The sequence below is a fragment of the Panthera tigris genome, chromosome B3, assembly GCF_018350195.1.
Source record: "Panthera tigris isolate Pti1 chromosome B3, P.tigris_Pti1_mat1.1, whole genome shotgun sequence".
Lineage (NCBI taxonomy): Eukaryota > Metazoa > Chordata > Mammalia > Carnivora > Felidae > Panthera > Panthera tigris.
In genome coordinates this window covers 28,260,950-28,275,133 of record NC_056665.1, presented here as the reverse complement: position 1 = coordinate 28,275,133, position 14,184 = coordinate 28,260,950, and the positions used below count along the sequence as shown (strand labels likewise).

At 39.9% G+C, this 14,184-nt stretch overlaps 1 protein-coding gene across 2 annotated transcripts in view; it reads left to right on the top strand.

Annotated features, from left to right (window-relative positions):
* Positions 1–14,184, top strand: part of CYFIP1 (cytoplasmic FMR1 interacting protein 1) — a 106,863-nt gene that overhangs the window by 34,574 nt on the left and 58,105 nt on the right. For both annotated transcript variants that reach the window (XM_007098936.2, XM_042988310.1), the window contains exons 11-13: positions 615–732; positions 5,433–5,555; positions 6,617–6,742. In XM_007098936.2, the coding sequence (XP_007098998.1) occupies positions 615–732; positions 5,433–5,555; positions 6,617–6,742 (367 nt within the window). The remainder of the gene's footprint in view (positions 1–614; positions 733–5,432; positions 5,556–6,616; positions 6,743–14,184) is intronic.

Sequence of the window (14,184 nt, the reverse complement as noted above, 5' to 3'; positions counted from 1 at the left end):
GTTAGAGCCCTAGGGCCCATACTTTCTGCCTAAGAGCTCCAACAACTTTTAATTCTTAATAAACTTCTTTCCCATTAAATTGACTATTTGCTGCTAAAATGGTGTATTGTGCACATAAGTCAACTGTCTAACTTCCAAGTAATGTCAGTTTTCAACTCCCTATAAGGATAACTTTTGTTTCGGAGTCTTTGGCTGACTTGTTTTCTACTATAGCTTATGTTTTCACACGTGAGTAATAAAGAATTCTTAGTTCCCACCAAATCTGCAGTATGTGTCAAGGGTCCTTGCACGGTGATGCAGTATCCTAAATCCAGCAACACCTCTCAGCTTTTTGAAAGTAGTTGGCTGATTAAAGAGAAATTATGATTCCTTTTCCAAAACGCAGGTATCGGAAGATAGGACAGTGACCCTAACACAGGGAGATGGGGCTGGCTGGCTACTTCTTTGCTGAGAATTCATATTCTCTCCGAGCCTCTTTCTCCTTGGCAGCATGCAGGACCAGTAGGCCATCCTGTGTGCCTGCTGTGCATATGTCCCTGGCCACCCAGCATTATGATGTATACATCTTATGCAGGTACCCTTTCAGGTAATACACATTTTCCCTTCACTGCCAGATGGACATGCACATCATCCAGCAGTAGCCCGCAGTATAATATCTGTGAGCAGATGATCCAGATCCGGGAGGACCACATGCGCTTTATCTCAGAGTTGGCGCGCTACAGCAATAGTGAGGTAAGTGGATCTTCCATGCCTGCCTGTGCTGGTACCTAAGGCCACAGCTGTGCAGGAGCCTCTGGCTGAATAGGAGGACATATCCTGTGCACCCAGAGGAGGGCCTGTAGTTGGGGGTAGAAGGAAGCACTGTCTCATCTATAGGTCTTTTTAATTCCTTCCAGCTTTGCAGCTGGGTTTTCTGTGTCCTTATTTGGGCTGGTCACATTTTTCTCATCTGCCAAGCATAGCTCCAGGCCAGCCCTGCCTGTATGTGGGGTGGATAGGAGTGGAGAGGTCTGAGTCCAGAGGAGCAGTGGGAATGTCATTTTTCACATCTGAGCAGGCAGGGCAGCGAGGTCAGGGACAAGCAGTAGTCAATGGTATGGGTGTTACACATAGTCTTTGAGGGACCTGGGGACTTGAGACCACATACACCGGTCTGGTTTTTGAGACTGTGGTACCTCAGGGTTCTCAGGAGGACCATTAACATTTGGAGGGAGTAACTCTGTGTTGACCCCACCTACTGCAGGGCAATGAGCTCCCCTGTTTCTCACCCAGCAAACACTAGCCATCATGTAACCAGAATGACTGGAAGATAGTCCAAATGGCTCAGAGCACATGCTTATTCCAAGCAGACCCCTGGTGGCCAACTCCCCAGAGAGAAGGTAGTATCTCACTCCTTCCCAGCCACCAGCACAACCCACAGGATAGAAATGGGGTGGGTGTTCAAGAAGGCTGTGCTGATAGAATTGTAAACCAAACTCTTGGAAAGCTCTCAGGCAACATGTAGAGTTGATTTCTACCCTAAAAATAGGCGCATTTGACAGCATGTATGGTTCCTGTCTATTTTTCCTCTGATTTCTGCTGTCATACCTTTATAATTACAGTAACGGTTTGAATAAGAAAAAAGAGATCTGTCTTTGAATGCTGCACAGTTGTTTTTTTTTTAATAAAGTTTATTTATTTAGAGAGTGAGAGAGAGAGCACAAGCGAAGGAGGAGCAGAGAGATGGAGAGACAGAATCCAAGCAGGCTTCACACCATCAGCACAGAGCCCAATGCAGGGCTTGAACCCACGAACTGTGAGATCATGACCTGAACCGATATCAAGAGTTGGACACTTACCGAGTGCCACCGAGGCGCCCCTGCACAGTTTATTTTTAAACAGATTTATGGATATTTAATCCACATACCATACAATTCACCCATTTAGAGTGTACAATTCAAAAGTTTTTAGTTTATTCACTGAATTGTGTAACTACCATGATAGTCCATATTCGAACATTTATTACCCCCAAAGCAACTCCATACCCATGTGCTTCTGCTCTGTATATAGATCAGAGGTTCCAACCACCCTCTCCTTTGGGTTTCCATGTGACTTACAGAGATAAGGGCTCTTTTTAAACATGGCTATAGTACCATTATCATACCTTAAAAAAAAATCAAGTATTCCTTAATATTAAAATCATTGTTTAGTATCTTCTATCGACTCACAAATGGTTTATTTTTCCAAGTTTGTTTGCCTCAGTATCCAAATAAGTTTTGTACACCGTAGTTGGTTGGTGTGTCTCTCACTCCCTGTGGTGTCATTTGCCATTGATATAGTTTGAAGTGTTGGGGTTCAGAGCCAACAGCCAGGAAAGAATTTTTGAAATGTCTTTGGTGCATAAAGGTGGTTTTATTAAAGCGCAGGGACAGGAACCATGGGCAGCAAGAGCTGCACTAGGGTTGTGAGGAGTGACTAATTATATAAGATGTTTTGGGGTTTTTTTAAGTTTATTTTGAGAGATTGCACACGTATGTGTGTGTGTGAGCAGGGTAGGTGCAGAGAGAGAGAGAGAGAGAGAGAGAGAGAGAGAGAGAGAGGTTGTGTGCACATGCAAGCAGGGGAGGGGCAGAGAGAGAAAAAGAATCCCAAGCAGGCTCTATGCTGTCAGAGTAGAGCCTGGCGCAGGTCTTGATCTCATGAACCACGAAATCATGATCAGAAATGAAATCAGGAGTTGGACGTTTAACTGACTGAGCTACGCTGATCCTCCTACATAAGATTTTCTATCCTTTGGAGGACAGGGTAACGTTAAGGCTCCAGGAAACAGTCTGTAGGTTTCCGGAGATTACCTTTTTTCTTATAAATCATTGAGACAGTTGCAAACTCACGGAGACTCGTCCTACATGACTGTGATCTCTATCAGTTAACCCTTTGTTTTTCCCTTCCTTTGTTCTTGGGTAGCTAGGAGTGCCTGAAGAATGTCACACATATCCCACTGGGGTGTGAGCTTGTGTTTTGCCTTCAGCTTGCCTTTTGCTCCTTCATCATCATGTCCCCTGTGCTTCCACTGCGTTGGTTCTTAGGTTCAGGGGCCTGATTAGACTCCTCTTTCATCTGGCCACCTGGCCCATAATTTGCTGTGCTGCAGTCTGCTAGAGTGCTGGCTGTCTCACCTGGGTTGTAGACAACCACTGTTCACTGCCAAATGTATGAATTCATTAGGGCTGCAACCTGATGGTACTCTATTCACTCCTTCTCAACTCCTCTAACAGTTGAGCCTTGCTCTGCATGTATGATTCCTTCAGGAGAGACAGGTCAGAGCTGGATGCCTTTACTATGCATATCACATTTTCAAATAACTGATTCTCTAGCATCATCTAAGGTAATAAACTTTTTTGAATACTCTTTTGAAGTAAATCTACTTCAGATTCTTTTTTTTTCCCTTTCATGCTGAAAATCCTGGTTCTTAATTTGACTACAGCATTTTTTGACTTGATGTCTTATCTTAGTATACACTTACCAGTCTTAAAATAGCAATGCCAGCACTGCTAATAACAATATAGTTACTAGAAACAATATAATTGTATATTGTCATATGCGATGTTATAATATATTATAATGACAATATAATTACTAAAAAGTATTTTAAGATTTCTTTTGTAGTTAATTTTGTCCTTAGATTTTCTCCCTCTAGGGTTAGAGAACAAATCATTGTTTTTCTTTCTTTCTTTCTTTCTTTCTTTCTTTCTTTCTTTCTTTCTTTCTTTCTTTCTTTCTTTCTTTCTTTCTCATTGTTTTTCAAAGTCACTTGAAGTGGTTTTTGTTGGTCTCAGCCTCCTGATAGTGATACCTGAGGGACTCACCTATCTTTGGCAGTCTCCATAGACATGTCCCCGAGCAGAGCCAATACTGTGGCTGCACAGGCCCTGTGGTTCTTACTACAACTGCAAGGTGTACCTCAGCAACAACCATCAGGGAACTTTGGGGGAAAAAGGCATATGTACTCAGAGTTCTGGAAGGCACATGGCATGCCTGGGGCCACAAAGTGAAGTGACAACGGAGTGTGGACCTCGAGCTCTGTCTTTATTAAAAGACCAGGGTGTAGGGTATCTAGGATTTCATTGGTTTACTCTTTATTGGCAAATTTCAAACATAAGAGCAGGAATGAGGGCAGTAAAGTGGGTCACTCGAGTGATGAGTTATGTAGGTCACCAGAGCTTGCTAGAAGGGGAACTTCATAGATTGGGCTACCTGGCTCTTTATCTACTTATGTAGCTGGTACTGTGTTTATTCTAGATGGATGTTTTTGAAATAGATGCCTCAGCAATCAAAAGCTTAATGCCAGGCACTTACACTATAATAAAAAAGCTCATTGTCAGATACCTGCACTACCTAGTTCCTCTGTGCAGTCATGCACCCAATTCAAGTACACACTTTAATTCATTGTTTCATTTTGCTTTGAGTTTTAAGGATTGCTTTTGTCCCCTAATTTAATTTTATATCATAATTATATAAAATATTTATGTGGTTCCAAAGTCAGAGGTACAAAAGGAGGTATATTCCTCTCCACCCTGCACTTTCCTGTCTTTTAGGTAGCCATTCTTAAATTTTTTTTTTCTACGTTTATTTATTTTTGAGAGACAGAGACAGAGCACAAGTGGGGGAGGCGCAGAGAGAGAATGAGACACAGAGTCAGAAGCAGGCTCCAGGCTTTGAGCTGTCAGCACAGAGCCCGATGTGGGGTTCGAATTTACAAACTGAGAGATCAGGACCTGAGCTGAAGTCCGACGCTTAACCAACTGAACCACCCAGGCGCCCCTAGGTAGCCACTCTTAAATACGAGTTTTCAGAGGCACCTGGGTGGCTCAGTCAGTTAAGCATTAGACTTCGGCTCAGGTCATGATCTCACAGTCCGTGGGCTTGAGCCCAGTTCCAGGCTCTGTGCTGACAGCCTGAAGCCTGCTTCAGATTCTGTGCCTCCCTCTCTGTCTGCCCCTCCCCTGCTCACACTCTGTCTCTCTCTCTCTCTCTCTCTTTCAAAAGTAAAACATTAGAAAAAAATTTTTTTAACTCTTTTAAAAAAGTAGAAAAAATAAATTTAGGTTTTCATTTTTTATATAAGCAAATACACAGGATGTGCATGTTTTCCTTTATTAGCTAAGTAGAAGCATAACTATGCACATGGTTCTCTTAACACCATGTCCTAGAGATCCCTCCAGCACAGTCTGCAGAGACATTCTCTTCTTTGAGAGCTGCAGAATGTCCATTATCAGGGCTCTACTGTTGCCAGCCTTTTGTCATGATAAAGGCTCATATGCCTACATCATTTTGTAGTTTTGCAAATGCACCTTTAATGTAGATTCCCAGTGGGTCTGATAGGTCATGGGGTAAATGCATAAGTGACTTTTCTAGATGTAGGGCAACTTCTTGATGTTCCTGTGTTGCTCTAGGTTGTCACAGGGTCGGGCCGCCAGGAGACTCAGAAGACAGATACCGAGTACCGGAAACTCTTTGACCTGGCGCTTCAGGGCCTGCAGCTGCTGTCTCAGTGGAGTGCTCACGTGATGGAAGTGGTAGGCACTCTATGCTTGCTTCTATTTGGAAATGCAGAGATCTGAAAGAACATCTACCCCTGGTTGGTTACAAGTGCTTTTCTTCCCAAGGCCATCAAGAAATTAACTAAATGATATTTTTTCTGCATTAACTTTAGTCTTTGGTTCGAGAATGAATTGGCTTTTTATTTCTAACCCTAGAAATAAAAATGTATATCAGTCTAAATGTTTCTAAGATGGCTCAGAATATGTTTTGTCTTTATAAAAAAAGTCTTATCTTTTAAGACATTTAGATAGAATTTGTACCATTATGATTTTTAATTCTCATGCAATTTATTATTTATTTATTTATTTACTTAGAGAGGGAAGGGAAGGGCAGAGAGAGGGGGAGAGAGTGAGAGAGAGAGAAAGAGAGAGAAAGAGGATCCCAAGCAGGTTCCATGCCCAGCATGGAGCCCAATGCAGGGCTCAATCTCACGAACTGTGAGATCATGACCTGAGCAATCAAGAGTCAGATGCTTAATTGTCTGAGCCACCCAGGTGCCCCTAATTCTCATTTTTTTAAAACGCTTTCTCTGTGGAGTTCCAGCCATTGGTTTCTTTTGTTTAGCATTACTAAAATAGTTTGATGTGATATGAAGATTTGGATACCTGTAAGTTTTAGAAGATTTTCCCTCCTCTTGTTTACTTTGATTAGATGAAAATTATTAAATCAGATGAGCACATGATCATTTGAAGAGCTGATTTTAAAAAGAAGTGGTGATGAAATGGCTAGTTTTAGATATTCAACACAAAATATCCTGGACATTTTACCTGATATATTTCTTAAACCTGAAGTCACATGGCTAGAATGTTATGGAGATGAACTCTGGTTTGTGTGTGTGTGTGTGTGTGTGTGTGCGTGTGTATGTGTATGTGTGCATAGTGTATGTGTGAGCATGCATGCATGTGTGTGATTTTCAGATGCAGCTAATATTAAAAGACTAACCTTTGGTTACTTTGGTGATGGCCATGTCAGTCAGACCAGAAGGTAAGCATTTTACGTTCAGTGTGGATGTCTCCCCCTTTTCTGACCACACCAGTATTCATGGAAACTTGTGCACCCAACGGACAAGTACTCCAACAAGGACTGCCCAGACAATGCTGAGGAGTATGAGCGCGCCACCCGCTACAACTACACTAGTGAGGAGAAGTTCGCCCTGGTGGAGGTGAGGTTTGCTTTCTTTTCCTCCTTTGACTCTGGCCTCAGACTATCTTCCCATTCAAAGCAGAGGCAAAATCTTGAGTAAAATTCAATGAATAGTTTCATGTTGTTGCTTCTGTATAGGACAACCCTTTGTATCTGTTGTAGTTGTCAGCAGAACAATAAAATAGGATGTGGGTTTCTGGTCTCTGTATTGATAGCTCCCCGTGAAGATCAGGGGTTTGTTCACAAGTGTCTGGGAGTAGGACACATCTTGGGGGAGGGGGCAGAAGAAGAACAAAATGTGGACCCTGGTGGTCTGAGAGGACCCCCTGTGTTTCCAGCTGTTGTCACCAAGTTCTTTGCTCTCACATATGTTGGCTGTGTTCCCTCAGCTCTGTAGTGTCTTCATGAGCCTTTTGATGAACAAGTTCTTAATTTCAGTGCCATCAAGTTTCTTTTCTTTTGTAATTGGACTGTTTTTTGTCTTGTTTAAGAAAACTTTGCATACCCTAAGGTCATAAGATATTCTCCTCTACTGCCTTCTGGATGTTTTATTATTCTGACTTTCACATTTAGATCTGAAGTTCACCCCAAGTTAGTTTATTTTTAAGTTTATTTAAGTAATCTCTACACGCAACATGGGGCTCAAACTCACAACCCCGAGATCAAGAGTCACATACATCCTCTTCTAACTGAGCCAGCCAGGCATCCCTCTCCTCCCCCCGCACCCCAGGTTAGTTCTTAAAACACTTCTGCCCCCATTGCTCCATCTTGCCACCTTTGTTGTCAGTCAAGCGACCATTCATATATGGGTGTGATTCTGGTCACTTTTCTAATCCATTGTTTTAATTGGTCTATCCTTGTTCTAACACCACCTCCTTCTTAATTACTGTAAGTTGATTCTGTGTCAGGTAAAGCAAGCTTTTCTGTCTTCAAGAGTTCCTTGGTTATTCTTGCCCTTTGTATTTTCATACAAATTTTAGAATCATTTTTTCATATCTCACAGTGAAACCTATTGGAATTTTTTGTGGATATATGAATAAACCTATAGATCATTTTAGGGAGAATTGATAAATTTAGAATATTGAGTCTTTTATGAACATGATATATCCCTCCATTTATTTAGATTCTCTTTTATAATCTGTAAAACTCTTCCACATCTTTTGTTAGCTTTATTTCTAGGTGTTTGATACGAGATGGTTTATTTTAAATTTTTTCTAAATGTTTGTCACTGCTATTTAACATGTAAATTATTTTTTGTATTTTTCTTTATATCTACTAACTTGTCTAAACTCATTTATTAATTGTAATAAGTTATCCATTAGATTTTCTACCTATATAATCATCTGAAAATGATGGCAGTTTTATTTATCCCAATTTTCCATTTTATTTGTTTTTTAAATCACACTGGGTAGGATCCCTACTTGTTAAATAGGAGGCACTAGGCTTTGTCTCATTCCTCATCTCAAAGGGAAAGCTTTCAACATTTCACTGTATAATGTGTTTGCTATAGGTTTCTTAATGCCAACAATCATCAGTTTAAGGAACTTGTGCTCAATTCCTTATTTGGTAAGAGATTTTATTATGAGTTAATATTACTTCTATTAAACACTTGGCATCCACTGAGGTACTCCTGTGACTTTTCTCTTTCATTCCATTAATGTGTTAATGTTGTTAATTTATATTGATTGTGAGGGTCCCCCCCCCCCCCGACTGGTTGGTTTGTCTTTTTGTTTTTTTGTTTTGTTTTGACCAGGTTTAAGGTAGCCTTGCATTCCTGGTATAAACTCAACTCAGTCATAATAGATTATCCTCTTTATATATTGTTAGATACAGTTTGCTAATATTTGGCTTAGGATTTTTATATCAAACTTGATGAGTGAAACTGTCTTTTACTATCCCTTTTAAAATAAACCTTTTATTTTAAAATATTTTTAGAGTTACAGAAAAATTGCAAAGATTATACAGTAAGTTCCTGTATACCCCACACCCATTTTTCACATTTTATATTAGTATTGTTATAATTAATAAACCCATATTGATACATTATTATTAACTAAAGTCCATATTTTATTCAGATTTCCTTAGTCTTTCCATAATGTCTTAATTCTGGTCTAAGATCCCACATTACATTCAGTTGTCATATCTCCTTAGGCTCCTCTGGGTTGTTTTTCAGACTGCCTTTGTTTTGAATGACCGGTCAGGTATTTTGTAGAATGTTTCTCCATTGGTATTATCTGATTAACCTGGGGTTATAGGTTTGGGGAAAGAGGATCACAGAGGTAAAGCACCATTTCAATCATATCACATCAAAGGTACATGTGGTCAACAAACTCATCACTGTTGGTGTTGACCTTGATCACCTGGCCAAGGAAGTATTATCAGGTTTCTCTGTTATGAAGTTACCTACACCTTCCCCTTATCCCTGTTCTCCCCTTTTTATAGTGTACTTTAGGGAAGGAAGTCTGTGCTCAGCCCACACCTGTGGAATGGGTAACATTACTTCTTTGTAACCATCCATTCTAGTTTTCTGGATGCTGGCTTCATAAAACAATTCATTGAGGGCCCCCTTCTTTCTGTATTGTCTGTAGTGGTTTGTGTAAGGTTCATATTCTTCCTTAAGTGTTTGCTAGCATTTATGTGATGGTTTTTGGTGATCAGTTTCTTTACCATGTACATTTTCTATTTCTTTTTATATCAGTTTTGGAAAGTTGTATTTTCAGGGATGGTAAGTTGTATTTTCAGGGAGTTCAAAGAATCTTTTAAATTTTTCTAATTTTTTTTGTAAAGATTTTTTAAAGTTATTTTTAACATTTATTCATTTTGAGAGGGGGTGGGAGGACAGGATACTAGCAGGAGAGGGCAGAGAGAGGGGGAGTCACAGAAACCGAAGCAGGCTCTGAGCTGTCAACATGGAGCCCGACATGGGGCTCGAACTCCTGAACTGTGAGATCATGACCTGAGCCGAAGTTGGCACTCAACTGACTGAGCTACCTAGTCGCCCCTAAAATTTTCTATGTGTCGTAAAGTTTTTCATAATAAATTCTCCTCTTATTTTGTTAACAAATTTTTTTCCTACATCATATGCAATTCATCTGTTTTGAAGTATAAACATTCAATGCTTTTTTTTAGATATTCACAGAGTTGTGCAATCACAATCAAATTTAGAACATTTCTGTTATGTCAGAAAGAAACTTTGTACCCATTAGCAGTCACCCAATTCTCCCCTCCCTTTTGCCCTAGGCAGCCAGTCTGCTTTGTGACTCTGTAGATTTGCTCATTCTGAACAGTTCATATAAATGAAATCGTACAATATGTGGCTGACTATGATTGACTTCTGTCACTTAACATAATGTGTTTAAGGTTCACACATGTATCAGTATTTCATTCTTTTCATTGCTGAATAATATCCCATTGTATGGATGTATCACATTTTATTTATTTATTAGCTGATGGATATTTTGGTTGTTTCTACTTTCTCGCTATTGCGATTAATGCTATTAGCTTTTGTGGACTAGCTTTTGTATGGACTCATGTTTTCATTCCTTTTGATACACCTAGGAGTAGAATTGATGGATCATATGGTAACTCTGTGTTTAACATTTTGAGAAACTACCAGATGGTTTTCCCAAGTGGCACCACTATTGTATACTCCTCTAAATAGTGTATGAGGGTTCTACTTTCTTAGAATCCTTATTAACACTTGTTAATTGTCTGTCTTTTTGGTTCTGGCCACCCTACTGGATGAGAAGTATATCTCATTATCATTATGATTTTGATTTGCATTTTCCTAACAACTAATGATGCTGAGCATATTTTCATGTGCTTGTTGGCAATTTATAAATCTTCTTTGGAGAAATGTCTATTCAGATCCTTTGTCCATTTTTTAATTAGATTTTTATCTTCTTATTGAGTTTTTTATATATTTTAAAGAGTTCCTTATCAGACATGATTTGCATTTTCTTCCATTCTTTGGTTGTCTTTTGACTTTCTTAATGGGGTCTTGGGAAGCATAAAGTCTTTCATTTCAATTAGGTTCAGTTTACTTATTTTTTCTTTTGCTGCTTATGCTTTTGGTTTTATATTTATGAAACCATTTCCCAACCCAAGTCATGAAGATTTACTCCTATCTTTTCTTATAAGAATTTTATAGTCTTGCTTCTTACATTTAAATGTGTGATGCATTTTGAGTTAGTTTTTTAATATGGTGAGGTAGGGGCTGTGTTAGAGGTTCCCAAAATTGCCCTTGGGCTTGATTTGCTAGGACTCACAGGACTGAGTAGCTGTTCTACTCAAAGTTATAATTTATTACAGTGAAAGTGATGAAGTTTTGGGGTGATGATGGGGGTTCGGAGCTGATGGCAAAGAATGCATTCTTCAAGATGTCTTTGGTGCAAAAAGGTGATTTTATTAAAGCACGGGGACAGGACCCCTGGGCAGAAAGAGGTGAACTGGGATTGTGACAGGTAACTACACTTGATCTTAGCCAAAAGGCCGAGAAGCGATTGACAGGTAACTGATTATATACCCTCAGGATGGCAAGGGGGCAGGGACAGTGTAAGTCTCTAAGGAATTTTAGAAGCAGGGTTTCCAGGACCTTGAGGGGCTAGCTGCTGTTAGGAAAACACCATTTATTACTGTTTAGTAAAACCTCAGTCATGAGACCCTTTCGATATATATCAGGGGTCATGGCTTGGAGTCTGATTACCAGTGTTTATCTTGGGGAAGTTGAGATATAGGAAGTTTCCAAAGGAATTTTTATATGTTAAAGTAGACTTAAAGGTTTGGGGGGGTGGGGGGCTTGTGGTGGTCAGGATAATGTTAAGCCAAGATTCTCTTTTGCCCCTAGCAAAGTGTCATCATTGAGGCAGCTGAGCTCCTAGAAGGAGGTCACTCTGCCAGTTTCAAGGACTTGTCAATGGGCTATAGGCAGTAAGGGAATTTAATTTTTTATTTGCCTTTGTTTCCTGTATCACCATGGCAAGCACTTAAACCCCTTTCCTTTGTTCTTGGGTAGCCAGGAGTGTCTGAGGAATATTACACATATTCCACCTGGGTGGGTCCAGGGGCTGCTGTTAGCCTGTACTTTGCCTTCAGCTTGCCTTATGATCCTTCATCAAAACGACACAGATTTAAATCAGCAAAAGGCACCTGGGCATAGTCTAGGAGAAACCAGATGCAAACTTCTAGGTATCCCCTACTAGTGCAGTTGTGCAGGATGTACTTTATTTTCCCGGCAAAGATGAATGGCAGCATGAGAAAAATGTTGCCAGCTAGGGAACCTTACACAAGATCTTAGTGTCCAGGTTTAATAAAAAACCTCAATAAAGGGGGTTAATAATGTCAATAATGTAGGTCAGTAGTGTAGGCATGCAGCATGCCTGCATGATTGACCTCAGCTGCTCAGACTCCAGACGCCAGTGCAAAAATAGGTGTTTACCATAAATTACATTGTTGGTATAAACTATCTAGTCACACTGGTACTGCAGTGGCCCAGAGCCTTAGGTAGCCACAAACACTCTTTTCAGAATATTCGGAGGCTCAGAGCTCAGTTCCTAGGAGTTGGCCAAGGAAGGGCCAGTCCTAAAAACAGGGCTTTCTTGGGAATATGCAGGGTTTGATTATCTCAGTCCTCAGAGTTTATCCTTTCCTGCGTAGGAGTGTTTTGCATGTGGATATCTAATTATCCCACTACTGTTGAAAAGGTAATATTTCCCTGTTGAATTGTTTCCACACTCTTATTGAAAATCAGTTGACTGTAAATTGATAGAAATGTGTAAATTTCTGAACTTCTATTTCTATTCCATTGACGTGTATGTTTATCTTATGTTGATATAGTCACATAATCTGTTAATAGCTATAAACTGTGTGACAGTTGATAAGGTGTTTTGGGGTGATGGTAGGGTTCGGAGCTAATGGCCAAGAAAGAATTCTTGCATCATCCTTGATGCAAAAAGGGTAATTTTATTAAAATACAGGACAGGACCCAGGGGCAGGAAGAGCTGTCCCAGACCCTGAGGATAGAATAGTTATATACTTGGGAGTTGGGGGGATGTAAAGTCTAGAGGAAGTTTCCAGTAGGATTTTCTTGTGCTAAAGAAGACTCATAAGATCCCGGAGGCCTAGCTCTTGTCAAGCTAAGGTTGTTTATTCCCTTTAGCAAAGCATGAACATTAAGACTGTAGGGAGTTCCTAGAGAAACATTTTACTCTATATTTGTCAATGGCTGCAGGTTATAAGGAATTTTAATTTTATTTGCCATTTCCTTCTTGCCTTTGTTTCCCCCATCAGTAATCATCCCCTTTTCTTTCTTAATGCTGGTAATTGTGGCTTGTCTATTTTTCTTGATTAGTCTTGGCTGGACATTTGTCAATTCTATTATTTGTTTACTTATTTTTTTAAACAGCTTTATCTTCATTGATCACCTTCTGTGATATGCTTGTTTTCTGTTTTGTTAATTTTTACTTTTATTTACCTCTAGTTCTGGGGGGGGTTATTTTGCTATTCTTTTTGTAGATTTATGATGAATATTAGATTATTATTATTTTCACACATTTTTGTTTTCTAATGTATGCCTCTAAGCTCAAAATTTTACTTTTTAGCATACTTTTCCCACATACCATAAATTTTTAATATGTAGTGTTTTCATTTTCATTCAAAGTGGTTTGAATTTTATTTCAGTTAAAAAAATTTTTTTTAATATTTTATTTATTTTTTGAGAGACAGAGAGAGATAGAGTGCGAGCAGGGGAGGGGCAGAGAGAGAAAGACGCACAGAATCCGAAGCAGTCTCTGGGCTCTGAGCCATCAGCACAGAGCCCTATGCAGGAGATGATAACCTGAGCCAGTCTGATGCTCAACCAACTGAGCCACCCAGGCACCCCTTGAAATCAGTTTTAATTTGAATTGGGGCATTTGCCTTTTTTTTGGCAGAAATCCCCCCCCCCCATTAGAAAAGCAACACAGAACCATCAAATAGATCCCTAAAGCAAACAAATGGAACACTAGAGTATGTAGTAAGCGCAGTATATGATGCTGCCACAGAGATGAACTTTAAGCATTTTAGTGTAGTTTCTTCCAGGCCTTTTTATGCATATTAATTTAGCATGCTGTTACTGTTTAGCAAGTGGAATTTGGGCTATAAACTCTTATAACTTCTTCTTTCTTTTCCAACTAATAACATATTTGCTTTCCGGAATTTTTTTGTTCTTTTTCCTTTAAAGTCCTTCACAGGGCATGTGCCTTTATGCATTTGGGAGTGCTTTGAGTCAGTCACCAAATTCTCTGTTAGCTCCATGTCAAGCGAAGCAGATCCATCCCTGCCCTCAAGGCACTCGTGGTCTAATGGAGTCAGACCCAGGCATAGGGATAGCTACTGAGCCAGAGCTCCTGAGAAGAGTTACAGGGCAGCAGCTTCAGAGCAGAAACATAGGAGGCCAGGGAAAGGTACTATGCATGAGAGGGA